The 25,388-nt window shown below is 46.2% G+C and overlaps 1 protein-coding gene across 13 annotated transcripts in view; it reads right to left on the bottom strand.

Annotated features, from left to right (window-relative positions):
- ABCC4 (ATP binding cassette subfamily C member 4) overlaps positions 1-25,388 on the bottom strand; it is a 627,262-nt gene that overhangs the window by 130,381 nt on the left and 471,493 nt on the right. For 12 of the 13 annotated variants that reach the window (XR_004539971.1, XM_033950379.1, XM_033950382.1 and 9 more), the window contains one exon: positions 15,785-15,976. Coding sequence is in view for 12 of the 13 variants with exons in the window: in XM_033950379.1 (XP_033806270.1) it covers positions 15,785-15,976 (192 nt within the window). In the remaining variant the exon portion in view is untranslated. Of the gene's footprint in view, positions 1-15,784; positions 16,062-25,388 lie in introns of those variants that run through there. The other variant, XM_033950391.1, reaches the window with a different exon arrangement.

The following is a 25,388-nucleotide window of genomic DNA, read 5'->3' as shown; positions in this document are numbered from 1 at the left end:
TAGTTGTGCGTCCTACATATAGGTGGCTGCATGGGCAAGTAATAACATAGATTACCCACTGGGAAGACCAATTGGTGCGAGATTTAAGAGTATACCAGTGCTGAATTTGAGAGGGTGACACCAAGTAGATGTAAAGAATTGTTGCATACATTGCACGAACCACAGGGACTGTGCTCCCCTTGAGTAATGTTATGATCTGGATTATCAGTAATATAGGTCCCCAAGAGATAATTTCCCAAATTTTGGGGACGAGTGAATGCTTAACAGGCTTCCTCTTTAGTGTAAATCTGTTTTTTTATTAAAGAAGGTCAAACATACAGAATATCAAAAGATAAAGGTGATAAAAAGGACCAGCAAGTCAATAAAATGGCAGGAAAAAATACAAAGCTTATCACCCGCAAGCTGGTTGACATGTGTACTGGAAATAATTGATTTACGGAGCACAGTAGAGGCAGAAAAGGCAATGAGTACAACAAAGAAAACACGGGTGCACCAAAGGCTGTACATCAATGATATCCCAAGCCCCAGAACCCCCCCCAACCAGCTCCCAATCCACCACCCCTCTCCTCCCAACAAGAACAGAGAAAGAGAAGGAAAAAAACCCAAACAAACCAGAAACCCCATCTAGCACATCCAAGGTGGGAGGACAGAACAGGCACTAAACAGAAGCAGAACATTCAGGGCCCTGGACTCTGATGAGCCCCAAAGAATCAGAAAATGAACCCCCCCCCCCCCCCCCCGAGGAAGAAAGAGAAAAGGGAAAAAAGGGAAAAAACAAAAAGAGAAAAGAACAAAAAGTAAGAAGGGGGGGGGAAGAGGTGGAGAAAAGCCGGGAGGAGGCCACCCCAAGGCCGCAAAACCCTTACCACTCAGGAATCAAATAGGCAAAGTATTAAGAATCAAACTGCAGGCCCGAGGGGACAGAGAGTAAATATAAGGACCCCATACCTGCAAAAAAACCTTTGATTGACGCAAAGAATGACGCACTCGACCCCTCTCAAGCAGCATCAGAGCATGCAAGCGATTACGCCAAGCCCAATAAGAAGGAGCCCGATCCAAAACCCATTCCTCCAGAATAATTTTCTTAGCCACTAAGACAGCCTTCCGCAAAAATAACCGACCCACCCCTGGGGTAAAACGAAAAGCCTCGTATTTATCCAACAAAATCCCCGCTGGAGTAAGAGCGGTCCAACAAAAGCTCCAACTAACGAATCACCCGTCTCCAGAAGGCCCGGACCACAGAACAGCTCCAAAAGGCATGGAAAAAGGACTTAGGAGCACAGGAACATTTCTCACATTGCGGCGATTCTGCTAAATCCGAGTGAAAAAATTGGACTCGCGTAAAATAAGCACAATGTAACACCCGAAACTGACACTCCCGGAGTTCAGCCGAAACCGAAAGGGTCGGAATACGTTTAATAAGGCAGGCCACATCCAAATCAGTGGGCCTTAAGCCCAAGTCTGGAGCCCAACGAGCACACAGGGAGTCCCACATCGGAGGTGGGACAACAGCATGTAGCGCCTGATGTAACGCCGAGACCGACAGGCTATCCTCCGAGAAGGGAGCAAAAAAGGCACGAAGTTTATCACCCAAACCCAATTGCAGACCCTCCACCACCAAAGAGCGCACATAATGATCCAATTGTAAATAAGCAAATAAATCAGTGTTGTGAATCCCATCGCGAAGCCCAAAAGTGCACCAAGGTGGAAGCGCGCACTCTGGGGTAAGGACGTGCTCCAACACAGTGAAGCCCAACTGAGTCCAGCGTCTAAAGGATGCAGATATCCGGCCAGGTATGAACTGAAGGTTTCCCTGCAGGGGTAGCAAATAAGACACTCCCGGGTTCCCCCCCAGGCCAAGCACCAAAGCCCTCCAGCAATCACGTAAAGAACCCAGAAGAAGACTCGATCGCAAGTGGGACGGGAGAGACGATCAAGGAGCATGTAACAAAGAAGACAGATGCCAAGGATGATAGAAGGCACATTCATAATCAAAACAAGTAACGAAGCAAGCAAGCCTGATTGTATTTCTTCAAATTGGGAACCCCCATACCGCCCCTTGACCAAGAACCCAACGAAAAGCCATCTGAGGCTTTCTCCCTCTCCCCCCCCAAAATAAACCGAGAGAGAAGCTGATGCAGCGCATGAAGATCCTTCTGCAGAAGGCGGATGGTTAACACCTGAAGAACGTAAAGCCATTGAGGGAAAACAACCATATTAAAAAGGTGAATGCGACCGTGTACCGAGAGGGGAAAGAATCTCCAGCCCTCCAGGCGGTGACGTGTTGTGTCAAATAGCAAATGCAAATTAGCCTGTTTAATGGATGAAACCGAAGGAGTCAATTGGATGCCAAGATAGCGAGAATTTACAATATCTAGTGACTCTCGGCATGACACATTATCCGTTTGTTTTTACTGTATTTTTCATTACAATTTTTTGTGACATATGTTTCTTCCCTTTTCTACCATGGACCCCTGATGAAGGTTGTCCGAAACATGGACCGTGTTGGGTCCCTTGTTTGGTAAAAAGGTTTTTAAATATACTTTGGTTGTCACAATAAATTTTGCCTACATCGTTGTACATATCTGCAGTTTTGGTTTGTTTGTTCCAAGATAGCGAAATGCCCAGTCAGCCCATTTCAGTGGGAAGACCCCCGGTCAGGTGTCCCGAAGCTCGGGGAGGGTAGGAAGGGCCAAGGACTTCTCGAGATTGAGCTGAAACCCCGAAAAGTCCCCATAGTCAGCCATCACCATCATAAGAGCAGGCAGCGCTTGGACAGGACGAGTAAGATGTACCAGAAGATCATCCGCAAACGCAGACAATTTAAATTCCACCGCACTAATGGAGACCCCAGGAATGTCCGGATTTCGCAGAACATCACGCACTAAAGGGACTAAGGTAAGAACAAACAGCAGGGGGGACAAAGGGCACCCCTGCCGAGTGCCCTGCTGAATGTCAAAAGGGACAGAAAGCAGCCCATTAACCCAAACAGCCGCGAAAGGCGAAGCATAAAGAGAGGAGACGGCGTCAAGAAAAAATCCCTCAAAACCATAATGCCACAACGTGGCAAACAAGAACTTCCAGGAGACCCTATCAAAAGCCTTCTCCGCATCGAAGCTAACCAACAGGGAAGGCAATCGAACATGAGTCATGTATTCCAAAGAAGTTAAGATATGGCGAATAGAGTGGGCCATCTGACGATTACGGACGAAGCCCACCTGTGAATCAGCGATAAGATCAGGGAGAACATGCGCCATTCTGTTATCCAGGATCTTAGCAAAAAATTTTGCCTCGGTATTAAGAAGGGAGATAGGCCGATACGAAATAAGCAAGGTAGGATCCCGTCCCAGTTTCAACAGAACCACAATATGAGGATCTTGCAGAGACCGTGATAAAAACCCACGCTGAACATACTCATTGAAGGTAGAAGTCAGCACCGGTGTAATTTCCATAGAGAGCAATTTATAAAACTCCGTGCGATAGCCATCGGGTCCCGGGCTTTCCAAAGAGCACTAGACTGTATCACCGAAGCCACCTCCTCCATCGAGATAGGGGCATTCAACATCTGTTGGTGAATAGCTGATACACGAGGAGTCGGGATGTTATCGAGATACAATTCACTTGGCATCTCCGGGGCCGTAGAGCGGGCATATAACCTCTGATAGAACTGGCAAAAAACTCTCACAATGGCCGCATCAGTACAAACCGGCCCCACCCTCTCCTCCATTATCCGGAGCACCCGCCGGGGACCATCAGACGTACAGACCAGGTTAGCTGAGAGTCTCCCGCCCTTATTACCATGAAGATGAAATTGATGTTTAAAATATTGAAAGGAGCGGGTGGTACGGGCTTGCAAAAGCTCATTTAAAGAGGCCTGCGATGCCAACTGTGCGCTCCTCCGGGAAGGGGTGGGATGGAAAGCATACCACATCCTGTCCACCCGAACCTGCCTCTCCAAGCGAAGAATTTCCCTATCGCGTGCCTTTTTCTGAAAGCTAGCATAAGCAATAATCTCACCACGCAAAACTGTTTTAGCTGCCTCCCAATATAGCACTGGGTCCTCCAGATGAGCCTCAGTATGAATCTGATAGTTCTTCTATTTCCGAAGTAAATGATCAAGAAACCCAGGATCCCTATATAAAGCCGGAGGGAAGCGGCATCGACGGGTGCCGCTCCCGCCCGCCCCCACACTCAAGGTGCACCAAACAAAGGCATGATCCGAAACGAAATACGGACCGATCCTCGCCGCAGTCATAGAGGAAAAAAGACAGGTTGGCAAAAGCCAGTAGTCTATCCAAGATTGAGTACCATGAGCATAGGATAGGTGAGTGTAATCACGCTCCCCAGAATGGAGAGTGCGCCAAACATCCACCAGATCCAGAGTCGAGCAGAAATAAGGAATCCCCCTAGAAGAATCAATGCGGTCCTGTGGACGGGGATCGGACTTATCAATGGTAGGATCACGAACAAGGTTAAAATCTCCCCCAAACACCCGAGGCACATCAGGAAAATCACTCAAAACCTTGAACAAAGAAAGGTAAAAAGCTTTAGTATAAACATTTGGAGCATAAATGTTACAGAGAAGCAAAGGCATCTGATCTAAAAGGATAGAAACCAAGACAAAACGACCAGACGGGTCCACATACACCCTATTCACTGTCACATCCAGGGTTTTCCAAACGAGAATCAAAACTCCAGACTTCCGCCACAGCGCAGCAGCCCCCACCACCCGTCCAACCCACCAGCGGGCAAATTTAGCATGTTCCTGAGAGGTCAAGTGCGTCTCCTGCAAGAAAGCAATATCCGCCCTGTGACGGTTCAAGGTCTGCAGTATCTTTTGTCGCTTGACAGGGGAAGTAATTCCATTAACATTCCAAGAAATTAGTTTAACCATTGAAAACCAGAGGAATGAAATGCAACGATGAACCAATAACAATAAAGGGGGGAAGGAGGGGGCTGTCCCAGCCTACAGCCCCCCTCCATGTTGCAATTCCAGAAACGCGGCCTGTAAAGGCTTCCAAGACCCATAGGGGCCCAACATACCCCAGGATGGCCTCCCCCAGCTCGGCCCCCAACCAGAAAGAGCAGAAAAGAAAAAAAAAACAACCCACCACAAACCAAAAAAACCCACAAAAACCAAAAAAGGAAGCAACCCCAGACCCCCAGACCAATCCCAACCTACCCCATTCCCCACACCCCCCAGAAACACCAGTGTCCCTTAGGATTACCCAGGGCTTTCCCGAACCCACCAGAGCCCTGTCCTCCCGAACAAGCCCCAAAAGAAATTAAAAAAACAGTAATAAACATCAGCAGTTAACCCCGCACAAACCCCAGAGAAACCTGAAGTATAACTGGGGCAGCAAGAAAAGGAGCTAAGATCACAAACAAAAATGCCCTAATCCACCCCTCCAACCAAACCGAGCAACCCTACCAAGAACCACCTCCCACAACAGGCATATACCCAGACCCCAGCAGTACAAAATACAAGGCCAATACCACCAAAAGGACCCCATCAGCCCTGAGCCGGGGTATAAAAAAAACAACAAAAAACCCAACCCATCCGACACCTCCCAGCCCACCAAACCAAAACCCAACCATCCGTCCCCCACTCATACAAACATACACACACACAACTAGCAGAACCCCCCCCCCCCAGACATACAGAAAAACTCTTAACAAATGTCCCAATGTCCAGAATGTAATGTAATGTAATGTAATGTAATTTATTTCTTATATACCGCTACATCCGTTAGGTTCTAAGCGGTTTACAGAAAATATACATTAAGATTAGAAATAAGAAAGGTACTTGGAAAATTCCCTTACTGTCCCGAAGGCTCACAATCTAACTAAAGTACCTGGAGGGTAATAGAGAAGTGAAAAGTAGAGTTAGAGGAAAAATAAAAATAAAATAAACATTTTAACAAGACAGCATTGATCTAAATACTTTGGAAGGTAGAAGAGAGGAGAGAAAGGAATAGAAGCAGAATGGGTCAGCGTCAGTGATGAAATGGAGCAAGTAAGTTTAGGAGGAGCGATTGATGATTCCAGAAAGGGCTTCTTCAGGGAAGAGACTTGGCCGACAGTTCCAGGATGCCTATGTCTCCTCCCCTGCGATGTTCTCCCATCCATGCATTCCCTCCAGACACACTGCCCATGCCCCAGCCGTTCCAAGGAGGCTGCCCCAGATGAGGTCCACGGTGAATGCAGGATTCTCTCCTCTGCGGGAAAGCCGCCCGGAGCCGACAGTCGATCTTCTTAGCGGATTGCAGGGGGGGGAAGAGTTCACACTCTTGGTAGGATCGGGTCTGTGTGGCTACCAAAGTCAATGGGGCAGGAGTCTCCAGGTGTCAACAGCCTGCCACCAGGAAACCAGGGACATCCAGTGAAGCAGGACATCATGGTGGTAATGCAGGCAAGGAAATGGTCAAGGAGGGTCCACACAGCCATCTCGAAGCCAGGAAACTGCTAACCAAAAGAGGTTGAAGCAGGCCACAACCGAAGGCCATAACTGCACAGCAGACACCACCGCCAGATAGGCAGGGAAAAGGCAAACAGGAGCCGCCGTACCAACAGCCCTGTTAAAGCACAATCAAACTACCACCAGGAATTCAATCCAGGGTCACAGGGAAGGCACAGAACTGGTGGACGGAGTAGCCATCTGAGCCACAAAACGAGTGGCATCCGTCAGGTGATCAAAAAAGTGAGCCTTGCCTTCATAGTAGATCTTCAGCTTGGCAGGATATAGCATGGCAAATTGCACGTGTTTATGGTGCAGCTCAGCACAGAGAGAGGCGTAGGCTAGTCGTTGGTTAGAAACCCGTGGAGAAAAATCCTGGAAGCATAGAACAGTGTGATTCTCAAATTTAAGAGGCCCCTTTGATCGGTTGGCTAACAGGATTTCCATCTTGTGCACATAGTTTAAGAGCTTTAAAATTACCACTCGTGGCTTCTCCTGAGGAGCAAGCTGGGGCCCCAGCCGATGGGCACGTTCAATTCGCACTGGACCCACCTCAGAACACAAATCCAAGGTATCCACGATCTAGCATTCCAGGAACCCCCGGAGTTCAGGCTCAGAGAAAGACTCCGGCAAGCCCACCAGACTGAGGTTGCCGCGTCGGGAGTGATTTTCGGCGTCATCCAGATTGTCCTCCAAGGCCTGGAGCCTGGTCTGCATCTCCGTCTGCACAGTTGTCACCTGGGAGATAGTGTCTTCCAGCGCCGAGATGCGCTGGCAGCAGGCAGTAAATTCCACGGTCAGAGATTCCAGGCGCCCATCCATAACCTCCAGTTTATCAGTTATGGTTTGCAAGCTTTGTTCTAGAGAGGATTTTATCGCACCTTTCACCTCCGCTACCACCTCCGGCAGCCAGGCCAAACTCCCACCAGGGCTCTCCGATCCAGCCCCCTTCGCCATCTTGGGTTCCGCGGTTTTAGCCTTCTCCCGATCTTTTCACACCGCTTTGGTTGCCATAGCCCAGGGTAAGCCGGAATCCAAAGGGGCAGCCGACGTACTACCTCTGACAAGTGAAAGGAAGAGCAAAGGGGCAAAAACAAGCAGCCGAAATGCCGATGAGGAGAGCGGGGCCTAGGAGCTTGTGACTCACGTGTCTGCTCTCTAGTTCAGCATCACGTGACCCCCACAGGCTTCCTCTTTAAAGAGCTCATGCACAGTAAGAACCTGCCAGTGTTTTCTTACTATCTTTGCTATAGCTTCAGCATGATCTGAGTAAGATAGGGCACAAATTTGTCTGTCCATTGCAGCTTTATTGTGAGGTTGGAGCAACAGATCAAGATTAGTGTAACGGGCCCGTTGATAGGCTTTTTTTAGTAGCCCATTCAGGATAATCTCTAGCCATAAAATGTTGAGCCATTTCCTTAGCCTGGATTTGAATTCTTAAGTGGTAGAACAGATGCAATGGATCCTCAAAATTTGACTGACCGGAACAGTCTGTTTTAATCTAGGTGGGTGACAACTGGTAAAATGCAAATATATATTCCGGTCAGTTTGTGTTCTATAAGAACATAATGTAAGAACATAAGAAATGTCGCTGCTAGGTCAGACAAGTGGTCCATACTGCCCAGCAGTCCGCTCACGCGGCGGTCCTCAGGTCAAAGACCAGTGCTCTAAATGAGTTAAGCCTCACCTGCATACTGTGGCCGGGCCGGTTCCTGGATAGGTGGGAAACCCGCTGCGAACCACAGGTAGATTTATGTAGCGCCTTTTATATGGTTGGTAGAAAGAAAAACCAGGAAGATGGATTTTCAGGAAAACTGCACTCAGGTTTATTGGTACTTTCAGGAAAAAGGAAAACAAGAAAAAGTGGTTCAAACAAGTAATTAATTCTCCCGGTTCACTAATGCAGTCACACTTGCTCAAGTCCAGGCAACCCGCCCTGGGCTTTAGGAACAGAACTCAAACAGTTCTGGTAAACAAGAAAGAGGCATACTCAAAACAAGAATTCAAATGTGTCCTTAGTTTTCTGATCCAAATTTCCCTCCTGGGGAATTGCTGGCATTTCCCATCCACTGTTCCTTCTCCCCTACAACCGGGCACTACTTGTGCTGGCACTCTGGTTTCTCCTTTATTGCTTCAGTTCAAAAGGAACAAAACTCATAACTTTTCTTGTATGTTTTGGTTTTCATGAAAGCATGGCAAACGGACTTCCAAGAAATACTTTCTCTGAATTAGGCAGAGCTGCTTCTGCCTTATTCACAGCCTTGCTCTAGCTCAGGGTGTTAAACCCACCAGGACTGGATTTCTCATAAGGTAGGAAGGACCTTTCAGATTTCATTCCCTCCTATATCCATGTCCTCCTCAAACTCCTTCTCATCGGGGATACTATTCATTTCCCATTCATTAGTCAGGGACTCCAGGCTGTTCCTCCAATCCCCTATCCTAGGCTGTTCCTCCCATCCCCCTCCTTGCTTGCTCGTCAGCTCTTTGATAACGTTTCCTCTCTGAGGCAAATCTCCTGGGACCCCCTCCCAAGGTTGGTTGGGGAAAGGACAGTACCTCCCAGAGATTACACTCTCCCTCCTGCTGGGCTGGCCTCTCGGTAACGTTCTAGGCTGGGGAATAGGACCTCCCTGGAAGCTGCAGTCACAGCGTGTGCCTGGGCTCTCCTCATTAGAGCCACCTGAGCTTCCCTGGTTACTCTGCCTGTTTCCTATTTGAGGCTGTTTGACCTGCATACTACGAGTGCTAACCCCACCCCCTCCTGGGTTGGTTTTATGTTTCAGAGCTTGAGGAAAGGAGTAATAGGGGGAATAATTGGTTTCCAGTGCCCTCCCCCTCTGGCTCTTGGGCTGTACTATGACCTGCCTTTTCTCTTCCCCTCCTGGCTGTGCTGGCTGCCCGGGCTCCATGACAGGTTTTCCAGGGACCAGGGCTGTGTGCTTGCTGGGTTTAGTAGCTCTTTTAGCTGGGACAGGAGCTTCCCTGTCACAATAAGTTCCAGTTTAGCAGGATCTTGTCTAACTTTGTCGTGAAACCCTGGAGGGTGTTTTCCCCTATAACAGACTCTGGAAAAGCATTCCAGCTTTCTACCACTCTCTGGGTGAAGAAGAATTTCCTTACGTTTGTACAGAATCTATCCCCTTTCAACTTTAGAGAGTGCCCTCTCGTTCTCCCTACCTTGGAGAGGGTGAACAGTCTGTCTTTCTCTACTAAGTCTATTCCCTTCAGTATTTTGAATGTTTCAATCAAGTCCCCTCTGTCTTCTCTTTTCAAGGGAGAAGAGACCCAGTTTCTCCAATCTCTCACTGTACGGCAACTCTTCTAGCCCCTTAACCATTTTAGTCGCTCTTCTCTGGACCCTTTCGAGTAGTACCATTGTAGTAAGCTGAGTGTTGTCTTTAATAACTTTGGTATCCAAATGTTATACTATGATCATCCACCGCTGCAGAGAACTTGAGATGAGGATCCAAAGAGTTCAACCTATGTAAAAATTCTTGAAATTTTGCTGTGGTGTTAGACCAAATCAAAACAACGTCATCGATGTATCTTAGCCATAGTGTAATGGAGGGAGTAGGCATCTTTCCAGTTGGCTTTCATCCAAAAGATATAGGAGGTGGGGGTTGCAGGGTGGGGGACCTCTGCAACAGTGGCAGGAGGGAGTGGGCATCCCTCCTGCTGGGGTTGTCAGCAGGGTGTTGGGAGGTGGGCGACGATGGCAGGGAATGGGCATCCTTCCTGATGGGGGTGTTGGGAGATTTTTGGGAGTGTCGGGGAACCACAGCAGTGGCTTCAGTGGAAGGGAGTGGGCATCCCTCCTGCCGATCTTAAATTCGTTGGTTTTTTTTTTTTTTTTTTAAGTTTCTGGAAGTGGTGTTGTCTGAGCTGTCAACCCTTACTTTTATGCCACTACTTGAACTAAACAGCACTCAGTAACTGACCGGAAAGTAAGGCTATGACAGCTCAGACAATGCTGGAAAATTCTGCCCATAAATGTGGCACAATGAGGTTAGAAAATCACCCAGCGATGATAGAGAATCGTCCAGAGTGCTTGCTCCTTTAAATATTAATGAGCCCATTTTACTACCATTTTAATATTAATGACCTTGTTGTACCACATTTGCATGGCAGAGTCAGAGGCTGCTAGGAAGCTCAGAAAAGACCATGGTGAGCCGTTCTGATAATCGACTGATAAAATACTGTCCCACTAAACTGGCTAGAGTCAGTTTAGCAACTACCATTAAAGGCATGGTAAGTTTTGAGAATCCTCCTTTCAGTCCATAAACAGATTATTATGAGTTTTATCCCCTAACAAAGTAAGATATGCCCTTACTGTATCTACTCGAATATAAACTGAGATTTTTGGGCCCAAGAAAATGGCCCAAAAAATGGGGGTCTCGGTTTATATTGAAGCCTTGATCTTTCTTGCTTCCCCACATTGGTCCCTTTCTCTGGTAACCAGCACTTTTGTTCCTGAACGGCACTTCAGGCCTACCACCTCCCTACCCACTGACCTGCACTTTACCCCTGCCCGATGGCCACTTTAGTGCTATCACCTCCTCACCCAATGGCAGGCACATTTGTCCCTACCCCCAGCTGACCGGCACTGTTCTTTTCCAGTATGAAACCAAGGCCAATGCTGTGTGTTGAGCAGGAGCTCAGCCTTGCACATTTGCGCATGATCAAGGCCTGCCGGTTCTCATCCTCTCTGAGAATCTCAGAAAGGGAAGGAGCCAGCAGAGACCTTGAACATACGCAGATGCACAAGGCTCCGCTCAAGCTCAACACATAGCATTTTCTCAGCTTCAGAACAGAAAAGAACTGTGCCAGTAAGAACATTGCTGGTCGGCTGGGTGGGAAAGTGGTAGCACTGAAGTAGCCATCAGGCAAGGGTGACAACAAGCCCATTGCTATAAATTTTCTTTAGCAAGTTAAAGGATTCATTTAAAGAAGGAAGGATTTGCATAATCTGAACTGTTATTCTCAACACATACCATTAAAACTTGTATATGCTCAAATTATGGTAAGCCTTGGCTTCTAACACTTTGGTAAATAAGACAGCTACTGGATTTGATAAGTTTCTCCTTTTCAGAGTATAACCCATGCTCCACTATAATATTGCTTGATGTGCTTTGAAAGATGAACCCTATGGCTATTCAAAAGTTTAGCATATGATCTTCAGCAGTTAAACTTTTAGTTAACACAAAATGTTCTTCAGCAGGAAGAAAGGATATTGATAGTCTAGGAAAACATTTTTGTGCATATGCCCACATGTTATCTCGTTCTCTATGAGATTCTCGGAGATCTCAGAGAGAGCGAGAGACAGAAGGCCTTGAGCATGTGCAGATGCTCAAGGCCCAGGCACCAGGAAGGATCTTCATGCACCAGCACTTCCTGTGGGCTGCGTTCTGGTGCAAGATGGGATAAGGCTTCTGTTTGGGCGGGAGGGCGGGGGGAGCAATGTCAGTTCTCGGGGGGGGGGGGTGGAGCAGCACTGATGGCCTCAGGGGGGAACCAATCAAGCGAGCTTCCCTTACTTCCTATGGGGAAACTCACTTTGATATATGAGCAATTTGGTTTACGAGCATGCTTCTGGAATGAATTATGCTCGTAAACCAAGGTTCCACTGTATAAGCAAGACTGTTTGTAGCTCTGTGGCTACTGCTCCCGCCTCACGCTGTAGGCTATTGGTCAACTATAAATAAACCACTGCTAGTTACCCCAACAACATCAAAAAGTACACCACTTCAAATAGCTACAAAAAAGACATCCTGAACAATAACCTCATCATAATCACTCACCCCACTTTCCCGAGTGAAGCACAGTCTTCCAGGTACTGAAAAATTATGAGGTGAAGAGAGGAAAGTGTGAGAAGAACTAACTTACTTGTCTCACAATCAAGGAATGAGACCGACTACATATACCATAGCAGGACCTCTCAATCCACTCCTACCCTAGCTGAGATAATTTCAAATACCATTCTGACCTCATGTGCAACTTTCTTCAAATTAATCCCCTTATTTTCTAACTTCTGCTATGCTATCTTATCTATACACTCCATCTTTGCTCACACCCTATGATGTCTATTAGAATGTTTTGTGTTATCACGTATTGCGTTGACATTGCAATGTAGCATACTATGCAAACCTTTGTATTATAATTTGAATATTTTTACTGCTGTAACTGTCTATTGCTTATGTTTGACTTATTTTTGCTGTACACCGCCTTGAGTGAATTTCTTCAAAGAGGCGGTAAATAAATCCTAATAAAATAAATAAGGTTGTTGCTGGAAGAAAGCAGAGTGGACAAGGACATATGGATCAGGAAGTTGTTGATATAAGCAGGTGTAAATGGGAGGTGGCCTTTAAAGACTAGCTCAAAAATTTTGAATGCAGGAAAAGACAGAAGTCAGTGTTCGAGTAAGAGGGATGCGACAAGACCAAAACAACGTGCACAGTAGAGGAGTTTGACAGAGGTGGACTAGATAAACTGGAGGTGTTTCTTAGAATGGAGAGGAAAGCCAGCCTAAAGCGAATTATGGTAATCAATATGGGAAATCTTAATGGTTAACAAAAGGATATGGAGAGGGGAGGAGGAAGTGGATTGAAGGACTTGCAAACAACAGTATCAATTTGGGCTTAAATGAGAGTTTATTGTCAAAGATGACAGCCAGTATTTTCACTGATCTTCTACTGGATTACATGTGGGCTTAGCATGGTCAGCTCAAGGGCATTCACTTTCATTTTGCTGAGCCATTTCACTGTTTCTGGTGCTTTGTGTTTAGGATCATTGTCCTCATAAAAGATGAATCTTTCCCCAGTCTCAGGTCTGTGGCAGATAGGACCAGTGTTTCCTCTTGGATCTATCTGTAATTTGCATTGTCCATCTCTCACTTTTCACAAACCTCCTGGCCCTGATTCTTCAAAGCACAACATAATGCTGCCACCCACCAAATTTTACTGTAAGGATAATGTTAGCAGGATGGTCTGCCACATTTGTTTTATAACACAGGTCACTTAAGCACTAAGACCAAACATTTCCACTTTGGTCTCAGAGAGTCCATTAATTGTTTCCTTTCAAATGCTCTTTGATAAATTAAATGGCTTTTCTTCAGCTGTGACTCCCTTGTTGCTACCTCTCACATAGGTCATGCATGTGGAATGATCTTCAAACTGTTCAACAGTTAACATTTCCCCCTATCTATCCTAGAGACTTCTTTAGTTCTTCAAAAGTAATCTAATGCTAGGACAGATACGAGAAACCACTTTGAATATCAACCTCAATTTAAAAAAAAATATTTTCAGAGCTAGGAAGGTTCACCTTGAACGAAGAAAGAAATAGAATCTTTCTGGTGTTAAGCTACATTCTCAAGCTACAAATACCACACAAAAGCTAACCCATCATGTACAAGTACAAAAGATTACAAAACAGTCTATTGCTATCCTATAAACAATTTATTCTTAGAATTGATTATCCCACTCATTTTGTATTAAATACCTGAGTGATACTTTTATTTGGGTGACACCCCCCAATCCCCAGATACTACAGTATCAAACAGACCAAAATATACTGCCAGAGCATTAGAAACAGAATGGCACACATACCAGTGAAAATAGCACATCCATATCTCTGACCTCTGACTGAGGACAGTGTATGGGAGACAAAAGATGACAATCCTGTAGGGCAGGGGTGTCAAACTCAATCAAATAAGGTTAAAACATAGGCCGAATTTTTTATTAAAATACTTAGGGGTCCTATTATTAAGGTGTGCATTTAGCGCATGCTAAATCAGTTAACGTACCTTAATAAAAGGACCCCTAAGTATCTTAATAAAAAATAAAAAATTTTAATTTTTTTTTTTTTTTAAAATGATTTAGCATGCGCTAAATGCACATCTTAATAAAAGGACCCCTTAGGGCTCCTTTTATCAAGGCGCGCTATGGGAGTTAGCGTGTCGGACATTTCATCATGTGCTAGCCCCCGTGGCAGCCTAAAATCCTAACGCCTCGTCAATGGAGGCGTCAGGTACTAGCGTGGCAGGCGATTTAATGCGCGGTATTCTGCACGTCAAACCGCTATCGCGCCTTTGTAAAAAGACCCCTTAGTTTTAGTATAAGTATAGGGTTACAACCTCTCCAACCCCACGACGGCTCTGTGATGTAAACAAAATAAATAAAAAAGACTTTTCCTCTCTCTTTTAGGTCCTAGTTCACGCTTGCTGTCTAACACCATCTCTGGCAGGATACACATTTCAAATCTCATATTGTAATCACAAAACAGAAAATAAAATTATTTTTTCTACCTTTTGTTGTCTGGTCATTATTCAAATCATGTTGGTCCCAGGCTCTGGCTGTCTTCTGACAACTCACTTGCCAGAGTCTCCTTCTTTCTCCTTTCTTCCATCTCTGTCATCCCCTTCTATTTCCCTTCCCTCCCCCGGAGGTCTGGCATCTTTCCTGTTGGCCCGAGATATGGCCCTCTGTTCCTTCACTCCCTCAATCCCAATTGGGTGTAGTGATCTTAGCAGGCTGCCGTTGGCCTCTTCAGCACGTTCCCTCTGCCGCGGTCCCGCCCCTTCTCTGACCATGGCAGAGGGAACGTGCTACTGAGGCTACGGCAGCCTGCTAGGATCGCTACAGCCGACCAGCAATCCTCTGCAGGCTGCTTTAATGCAAGACTGGGAAGCCAGGCTGGAGGGAGGGAAGGAACAGAGGGCCAAATCTAATTACCCTTTGGGCCAAATTTGGCCCACGGGCCTGAGTTTGACACCCCTGCTGTAGGGTAAATTCAGAGTTAAAGGAAAACAGGCAAATTCAAAACTGTCTGCTGTATTATATACAGACATATACAAGAGTTTGAAGATGGTGCTCCAATTACCCCAGCACATAAATAATAAGCAGAAGATATTTTTAGAACAAGTAAATATCAGTTTCTTAACTGTTAGCAAATGACATCCCTTTAACCCTACTCATACTATGCAACTTTACTGTTACTTTTGTTAATCACCTTAATGATATATGTCATATAACCATGTCCTGCACTCTTCTCACACAAAAAAATCCTGAACTTCACTTGCAGGACAGTTCTCAAAGGCAGCACTTATAATCACTCATTAGTCAAATTCACCTTGTGTCAGAAGTGTCACCTTGTCATAAATATCTGATCTTTTTCATTTTTGTGGGGCGGCACAATAATTCTTTTGTAATTCTGAATTGTGAGACACTGACTTGATTTAATGTTGGAGAGCAAATTATAAAGCTGAAATGCAAGCATAAGCTTCTCAAATCTTACAAAATACTTTGAACACGTTTCAAAGGTGTGCAAATCTACCTTTTCTTTTGATCTGATGAGAGTGGTCAAGTGCTTTAAGACCAGAGGTCCATCCAAGCTGTATGTGAAACTGACATTTTCAAACACTATCACCCCTTGACTTGGCCAGTCTACTGGTGGACGTTTTTGCGACACCCAGCGTGCTTCTTTTTCAAGTTGTGTATACTCCAAAACTCTCTCTGCTGAAATCATCTGGAAAGTGTTTACATAAATAATGAGCAAAATCTTATATCCAAAGGAAGCATTTCATCACAGCCACAGTTATTCCAGGCTATGTCTGCAAAGAGAAAGGTAGGTTAATCCACATATTGCACCATGGTAGTGGCAATCCAAGCATAACAAATTATTGAATGCAGACAGGATATAAGGTAAGACAGGACAGAAAACCAAGTTTAGGTCGAGATTTGGGCCCCGATTCTATAAACAGCACCTAAAACATAGGTGCCAAGGAACACGGCGCATTTGAGTAGCGCATGTCAATCATGAGTTAGGCACTGTTCATAGAATCGCACCTAGTGGCGTCTAAATTAGATTAAGGCGCCAGTAGGCATCAAAACCTTAGGCACCCCCTATTTATGCCAGGGTTTTCTTGGCCTAAATACCAGTGCCTCTTGTCCAATTTAGGTGCCTACATGCAAAACATGCTCACAATCTGTCCAGCATCTAACTTTATTAATAATAACAATAACAGTTTATATACCACAGGACTGTGAAGTTCTATGCGGTTTACAATGATTAAAAAGTTACAGATTGAGTAGTACTAACAGAGTTAAGATTTAGCGGTCAGATATTGTGGGGAAAGATTGTTCAGTGTAGCTGCCTAAGTACTTTAGGACCAAATATGTTTTTAGGTGTCTCCTAAATTCCCCATAAGTATTCGCAAGCATGAGTAATTGTTTCAGATCTTTACCCCATAATGCTGCCTGATAAGAGAAGAGATGTTGATGATGTCTTTTAAATTTACATCCTTTAACCGGTGGAGAAACAAAATTCAAGTTTGAGCTTCTCTTAAGTCGATTGGTTGAGAAAGAGAAAAGGTCAGTTATATATCTGGGGGCTAGGCCGAAAAGTACCTTGAAGCAGAAACATCCTAATTTAAACTTCACACGTGCCTCCATCAGCAGCCAATGCAGGAGTTGGTAAGAAGGAGTTATATGGTCGAACTTCTTCAGACCCAAAATTATACTGATCGCAGCATTTTGCACCAGTTGTAATCGTTGCAAGTTCTTCTGGGAAATTGCCAGATAGGCTATATTACAATAGTCAAGTTGGCTCAGTATAAGAATTCTGAATGATGGCTCAGTACCAGAATTCTGAATGATGAAGCATCAAAATATGCTCTAATGGACCGAAGGTTCCAGAGAGTAAAAAAATCCTTTCTGACCAGTCTACCTGGTCTTTCATGGTTAGGCCCTGGTCTAGTATTACACCCAATACCTTCATAGTAGATTGGATAGGGTAACTAAGTTTGTTGATCCGCAGCGATGTTTTAGTGTCAAGTGGGTATGGCGAGGCTACGAAGAATTTTGTTTTTTCTGAGTTTAGTTTCAAGCTAAATTCAGTCATCCATTGTTCCATCACATTTAGTACTTCTATTGCCATAGGAGTGACTTCGGAGAGAGAGGTCGTGAATGGGATAATGATTGTGAAGTCATCTGCGTAACTAAATAATTTTATCCCCAGTTGGGACAAATGCGCACCTAGTGATGACATGTAAACATTGAAAGCAGTGGGGACAGTGGAGACCCCTGCGGAACGCCAGATGGATTACTCCAGGTTTCAGATAGATTGTAGTTAAAGCGTACTTGATAAGTGCGGGATGTAAGGAAATCTCGGAACCATGCTCATTTTCTGGTAGGTGCCTAGAAGTAATTGATTTTAATTTAAGCCAATTAAGCTCGTTATCAGCACCAATTAAGTTTTATAAATTAAGTTTGGCGCCTAACTTTAGGCATCTTTTATAGAATCTGAGCCTTGGGATCTACATGTAAAAGGGCCACACAAACAGCAGGCAATTCTGGAACAGGGCATCTCCATTAAGGAACCCCTTGGCTGTATGGAAGGAGCTTTTTCTATAACAGAACATAGGTGCCTTTGTTCCATTGTAGAGTATTAGCATAATCCAGAATCAGAATGCCTAACATTAAGTCACCTACACTTACACTGGCCATAGAGCTGACATAAGAGCCAGTGTCTAAATACAGCAGAGATACATGTAACTTTGTATTCAGTACATTACATGTGTTAAGTGGGAACCCCGTCTATGTCTCACCCATGCTCTGCCCATGTGTATGCCCCTTACAAATAAATGTTATGAAAGATGGTCAAATATTTCTATAATAGTGCTTAGGCAGCACACTGGCATACAAGCATGTAAGTGCGCACATATGCGCATACATGCCCATACTGTAAAAATTTACATGCGCAAGAGTACATAAATGTTAGTTTCCAGTCTATAAAACTGCCCTTATAGAGGGTAATTTTATAATTGGAATCCTAAATTACCCCACCTTTTGCAAAACTGTTCAAGAGGATTTTAGCGCCGGCCGGCGCACTGAATGCTCTGTATTGCTCCAACAGTCAGAATTCCTATGAATGTCGGAGCAGCAAAGAACATTCAGTGCACAATTTACTCACTCCTGTCCTTAGTGTGTAAACAATAGATGTAAATCAAAACTCTCCTCGTGCTCCAACTGAACTCCTGAGCATGCTTACTCGATACATACACATCTACTTGCACTGAACAAACTTTTAAGCATGACTTAATTTTATATAAGAGGTATTTTATGTTTTAAAAGTTTTATAAAATTACACTCATATGTTGCTTCTCTTGTCCAATATATGAAAACATATTTGCTGTTTATCTTTAAGGACAACTTGTTAAAATAAGGCATTTCTTTGTATATTTTATTATTATAAATTTTAACAGAATTTCTCTTTTTTTTTTTTAATGTTCTTCATTTTAAAAATTCAGTTTGCACTATGGCTCTCATTTACCCCCACACTAGCTTTTTTAGCACCAGCCACCGTGGTAACAGCTCCGACACTCATAGAATTCTTATGAGCGTCCAAGCTGTTACTGTTGCAACCGGCGCTATAAAAGCTAGTGCAGCTTTATAAAGGAAGGGGTTATTAATTCTTCCCTCTTAAGGCAGAAAGCACAGTTACTTACCGTAACGGGTGTTATCCAGGGACAGCAGGCAGATATTCTCTATATGTGGGTGACGTCACCAACTGAGCCCCCTAGCGGACGTTTTCGCAAGCAGACTTGCTCGAAGACCTTCAGGCTTGCGATTGGCCCGCGTGCGTGCCCCTCCCACCCTGCCTAGGGCATGCGTCTCCTCAGCATGTCATCAGTTAAGATAGCAAGCAAAGAAGCCAACCACGGGGAGGTGGGTGGGTTGCGAGAATATCTGCCTGCTGTCCCTGGATAATACCCGTTACGGTAAGTAACTGTGCTTTATCCCAGGACAAGCAGGCATTATATTCTCTACATGTGGGTGACCTCCAAGCTAACCAGAAAGGGATGGAGGGAGAGTTGGCAATTTAAGAGAATAGATGTTGCAAAACTGACTGGCCAAAGTGGCCATCATGCCTGGAGAAAGCATCCAGACAGTAGTGAGAGGTGAACGTATGAACCGAGGACCAAGTGGAAGCCTTACAGATTTCCTCAATGGGAGTGGAGCGGAGGAAAGCAACAGACACTGCCATCTCCCTGACCTTGTGGCCTGTGACTTGACCTGGCAGGGAGAGACCAGCCTGAGCATACAGAAAGAAATACAAGCAGCCAACCAGTTAGAAATGGTCCGCTTAGAGACAGAACGACCTAAGCGATTAGGATCGAAAGAAAGGAACAGCTGGAGAGCAGAACGATGAGGAGCGGTGCGCTTCAAGTAGAAGGCCAGCGCACGCTTACAATTAAGAGAATGTAGAGCCACTTCCCCAGGGTGAGAATGGGGCTTCGGAAAAAACACAGGACAATAGATTGGTTGAATGTGAAAATCAGAAACAATCTTAGGCAAGAACTTAGGATGGGTACAGAGAACCACCTTATCAGGGTGGAAGACAGTGAAAGGTGGGTCCGCTACCAAGGCTTGAAGCTCACTGACCCGACGGGCAGAAGTGAGAGCAATAAGAAACACAACTTTCCAAATAAGATACTTTAAGTGAGCCCGCGCTAGCGGCTCGAACGGGGGTTTCATCAATTGAGCACAGACCACGTTAAGATCCCAAACCACCGGAGGAGGTTTCAGGGGCGGATGAACGTGGAAAAGTCCTTTCATGAAGCGGGAAACCACAGGATGAACAGAGATAGGCTTCCCGTCAATCGGCTGATGAAAAGCAGCAATGGCACTAAGGTGGACTTGAACCGAAGAGGATTTGAGCCCAGTGCCAGACAAGTGTAACAGATAATCCAGGACAGCTGACAAGGAGGCACACAGCGGCTCCAGCTGCCGAGTAGCACACCAGGAAGAAAAGCGGGTCCACTTCTGATGGTAACATTGGTGAGTGGACTCCTTCCGAGACGCCTCCAGGACATCCAGCACAGGCTGGGAGAACTGGAACGAGGGCATTAAGTCTCGAGGAACCAAGCTGTTAAGTGCAGAGGCTGGAGGTTGGGATGAAGCAGAGAACCCTGACTCTGTGTAAGCAGAGAAGGAAAAATAGGCAGAGGAAGAGGCTCCCTGGAACTGAGTTGCAACAGAAGGGAGAGCCAAGGTTGTCAGAGCCACCGAGGAGCTATCAGAATCATGGTGGCATGCGAAGACTTGAGTTTGACGAGAGTCTTCAGAATCAGAGGGAATGGAGGGAACGCATACAGGAACTCGTTCGTCCAATCCAGAAGGAAGGCATCCGCCTTGATCCTGAGAGGAGTGTAAACCCTGGAGCAGAAGCAGGGCAACTTGTGATTGAGGGGGAATGTGAACAGATCGACGTTCGGAGTCCCCCAACGAGCGAACACCTGATGCAGGGTCACGGAATGGAGGGACCACTCGTGAGGCTGCAGAAGACGACTCAACTTGTCTGCTAGACAGTTTCGCTGGCCCTGAATGTAGGCAGCTCGAAGGAAAATGTTGCGGTGGATGGCCCAATCCCAGAGCCGCATTGCCTCCTGGCACAGGTACCTGGACCCCGTGCCCCCCTGTTTGTTGATATAATTCATGGCGACCTAGTTGTCTGTGCGAACTAGCACCACTCGGTCGCGAAGCAGGTGACAAAAGGCCTTCAGAGCGAGGAAAATCGCTCGAAGCTCCAGAAGATTGATGTGACACAGGCGGTCGGCACGGGACCACAGACCGTCCAGATGAACCCCCCAAGCATAGGTCGACGAGTCCGTCGTGAGGACCTTTTGCCTCTAGAGAGATTGGAAGAGAGCATCCACCAATGGAGAGACCTCTTCAACAAAGGAGTCATGACAATGCGTTGGGAGAAAGAATCACGATCCTGGTTCCATTGGGACGCCAGAGTCCATTGAGGAGCACGGAGGTGAAGTCTGGCAAAAGGAGTCACGTGAACCATGGAGGCCATGTGATCTAGGAGGACCATCATGAGCCGAGCCGGCTCCGAGGGCAGATGGGTCACCCTTCGGCACAAACGGATTAGGGCCTCATAACGAGGGTGAGGCAAGAAGGAGTGGAGACGAACCGTGTCCATGACTGCTCCGATGAACTCAAAAGACTGGGTCGGGCAGAGGTGAGACTTGGGAAAGGTCACCTCAAAGCCGAGACTCTGAAGGAGCAAGATGGTCTGACTTGTCGCTCGCAGGGCTTCATTGCGAGAAGACGCTTTGATTAACCAGTCGTCGAGGTAGGGAAACACCTGCAGGCCGCGAAGGTGCAGGGCCACAGCCACCACAACCAGACATTTCGTGAAAACCCTCAGAGAGAGGGCGCAAGGCCGAAAGGAAGAACACGATACTGGAGATGGAGATTCCCCACCTGTAATCTCAAATACCAGCGAGAGGCCGGATGTATCGGAATGTGCGTGTACGCCTCCTTGAGGTCCAGTGAGCACAGCCAGTCCCCCTCATCCAAGAGGGGATACAACGTGGGAAGGGTGAGCATTCTGAATCGTTCCCGGACCAGAAATTTATTCAGAGTATGGAGGTCCAAGATCGGACGCAGATCCCCCGTCTTCTTGGGTACCAGAAAGTACCGGGAATAAAATCTGGAGTTCCACTGCTCCAGGGGAACCTCCTCGACCGCCCGAAGGTGAAGAAGAGCCTGAGCTTCCTGTAGGAGGAGGGGAAGCTGAAACTCAGCAGAAGGAAACTCTCTTGGAGGCAAGTCCGGGGGTACGCGACTGAAGTGGAGGGAGTACCCCTCCCAGATGATAGACAAGACCCAACTGTCAGTAGTAAGACTCTCCCACTGGGTATAGAAATGATGGAGAATCCCCCGATGGGGAGGGGGGAAGGCTCCGAGAGAAAGGGAGCCCGAAGGCTCGGACTGGAATTGTCAAAAGGACGGCCCGGTCTTCGCAGGGGCTGGCGGCTGAGTTTTAGGTTGACGTTGCTGCTGCTGCAGGGGCCGTTTCGAAGGAGGCCTAGAAAAAGCAAGAGTGGATTTTTGTGGATACCTCCGGAGAGGAATTTTATATTGGCGAGCCGGATAGGCTTTAGATTTAAGTTTCACCAGAGACGCAAAGGACCGCTCGTGGTCTGAGAGGCGCTTCATGGCCGCCTCGATGGAATCATCAAAGAGCTCATGACCCACACATGGGAGAATGGCAAGGCGATCCTGTAGATTTTTGATCCATATCCACAAGCGAGGCGACGCATGGCGATCGCAAAGGCTGTGATTCTCGAGGACAATTTGAAGGCGTCGTAAGAGGCCTGAAACATATACAGGCAGAGTTGGGAGAGGTTCTCCTTGAGGAGATGAAACTTCTGACGCCGAAGCTCTGGCACGACCTCCCGGAATGAGCAGAGGGCATTTATACAGAACCAGAGACAGGACGTGAAGATGAAATTGTAGTTAAGGACACGGTTCGCCATCATCAAATTCTGATAAAGGTGGCAACCAAATTTGGCCATCGTACGGCCCTCTCTGCCCGGAGGGACGGCAGCATAAACATTTGAGGGGTTAGACTTCTTCAAGGAAGACTCAACCACCAAGGATTGGTGGGAAAGCTGAGCACTTTCAAACCCTTTAATCGGGATAGTCCGGTAAAAGGACTCCAACTTGGAGGGAATAGCCGTGACAGCATATGGTATCTCCAGGTTCCGGAGAAACGTCTGCCAGAGAACCTGATGCATAGGAAGGCGAAGTGCCTCGCGAGGCATATTGTCAACTCCCATTTCCGCCAGGCATTCCTGGGTAAAACGGGAGTTGGCTTGAAGATCTAAGTTTAAAGTTCTGCCCATGTGAGAGATGAAACGAGAAAAGGAGGAGGTCCGAGAAGAAGATTCATCTTCCGGGGGAGACTCCGACCGAGACCAGAGTGCAGCCGAGAAAGAGGGAGAAACTTCCCTGGAATAGTAAGCCGGAGCCTCAGCATGTGTCTGGACAGTTTCGAGGTCGGAGACCTGCCCCAACAGGGCGGAGAAGATCGGGGCCATTTAGAAGAGGCGAGCCTCACCGCAGTAGCGGGGGAAAAAGTGGCCCCCAGCCTGGACCCCCGAAAAGTCACCGGTGACTCAGGGAAGGAAGACTCACTCGAGGGAATCTGACGAGTCTTACGGTTGAGGCCTTGAGAGACGAGGGGACGCTCAGGCTGGTCAAACCGCGACTGGATCGAGACCGAGGTCAAAGGCGTTGAAGTCGGGACTAGTAGGCTTACCACCGAGGAAAATTGTGTGGTAATAATAGCCTTATACATATCCTCGAATATAGGCACCGAGATCAAAGGTAGGTGGGTCGGAGGTGCAGCAGTGTGCTCCTTCGGGGGCGACCTTGAGGAAGAGTATTCCCTATGTGAGGAGGCACGCTTAGATTGATGTCTCGAAGACACCGACTTGGCGGAGCTAACATGAGACTCCGAGGTAGGCTTCTTCGCTGGCATACCTGAGGAGAGAAGAGGAGACTTACCCGAAGCCGTAGTAGCAGGAGGGGCCGAGGCCGGAGCCTTCTAGGCCGACGGGGACTTTGAGGCCGAGGCGCCCAACATGGGCGTCGAGGCCGAGCTCAAGGCCAGTCCCGCAGGTTCCATGGGGCCAAAGAGTTGTAGAATCTTGGCCACCCGTCAACGAAGAGCCAGTGGTTGTAAAGTCGCACAACGGGGACATGACTCAGCGCAGTGCTCTGCACCCAGGCACTCCACACACAGGAACTCTATGAGCATCGGGAGCAGCACAGGCCATTCAGCGCAGCTTACCGCACTACAAACTGCTAGCGCAGTTTGCTAGAAGAGGCCCTAAGGCAAAACAGTCACTTATTTTTTGAAGTTAGACAGTATTTTTTCTTTCTAGTAAACAGCCACATCAAGCAAAAAACATTTTGTGCTGCTTACAAATGTCTTGTTTACATCAATTTATTATGCAAGTATGAACACGCAAAACAACCTAATTATTCAGTCTTTTCTCTACCGTTTGCATAAAGCAGACCATTTCTACACCAGCAATGTGGAAAAAACTACCATCCAACATGCAGCTACTTTTTCTTACTATTTAAACTATATTTAATTCTTGAGTTGCTTGTCACATCATTTAATTCACTTCTTGACAACACTATACTGCCAAAAATATGTTGTGAGGTACCTTAGAGTTAGTTGCCATGCAAAACTAATTTTACATGGTCTCTTGATTGTCTTGCTATGCCCCAGACAAAGGTAACACTCTGAGGATGACTGCAAAGTCACCCTTCCTCCAATTAAGAAGTTTAACCTAATATCGTGACTAAACGAAGTATTGATGGTATTGGCCCTCAGTTATATAGTTCCTTACCTGTATACCTACGTTCACCAAAGGTGTATCCAAGTTTCCAAGTTTATTTCAGGCTTGATTTCCTGCCTATCATAAAAACTACAAGTGGCTTACATTTAAAATAAAGAAAAGATAATAAATGATGTTAAGACATAACATGGCAGTGGAGGGGAAAAAAAAGGTAGAAACAACAGCTATTTGCAAATTATATGAGAATGGCTTTGGGAGTGAGAACTGCTGATTTCTGAATAACCTGTAGTACTGGATTTCCATGTGGAATAACTGCACACTTTATAGAAGATAAGATAACTGCACAATTGATTTTATTATACTGAGTTTTTATAGACTTGAAAACATAGAAACATGATGGCAGATAAAGGCCAAATGGCCCATCTAGTCTGCCACAATAACCATTATCTTTTCCTCTCTCTGAGAGACACCATGTGCCTATCCCACGCCTTCTTCAATTCAGACACAGTCTCTGTCTCCACCTCTTTTTCTGGGAGACTGTTCCACGCATCTACCACCCTTTCTGTAAAAAAGAATTTCCTTAGATAATTCTACCACCCTTTCTGTAAAAAAGTATTTCCAAAAAAGCAAAACGGATGCTAGGAATTATTAAAAAAGGGATGGTTAACAAGACTAAGATTGTTATAATGCCCCCTGTATCGCTCCATGGTGCTACTTCACCTAGAGTGTTCCATTCAATTCTGGTTTCCTTATCTCAAGAAAGATATAGCA

The sequence above is a fragment of the Geotrypetes seraphini genome, chromosome 6, assembly GCF_902459505.1.
Source record: "Geotrypetes seraphini chromosome 6, aGeoSer1.1, whole genome shotgun sequence".
Taxonomy (NCBI): domain Eukaryota; kingdom Metazoa; phylum Chordata; class Amphibia; order Gymnophiona; family Dermophiidae; genus Geotrypetes; species Geotrypetes seraphini.
Note: the sequence above shows the minus strand (reverse complement) of the source record. Positions and strands in the feature narration are given on the sequence as shown.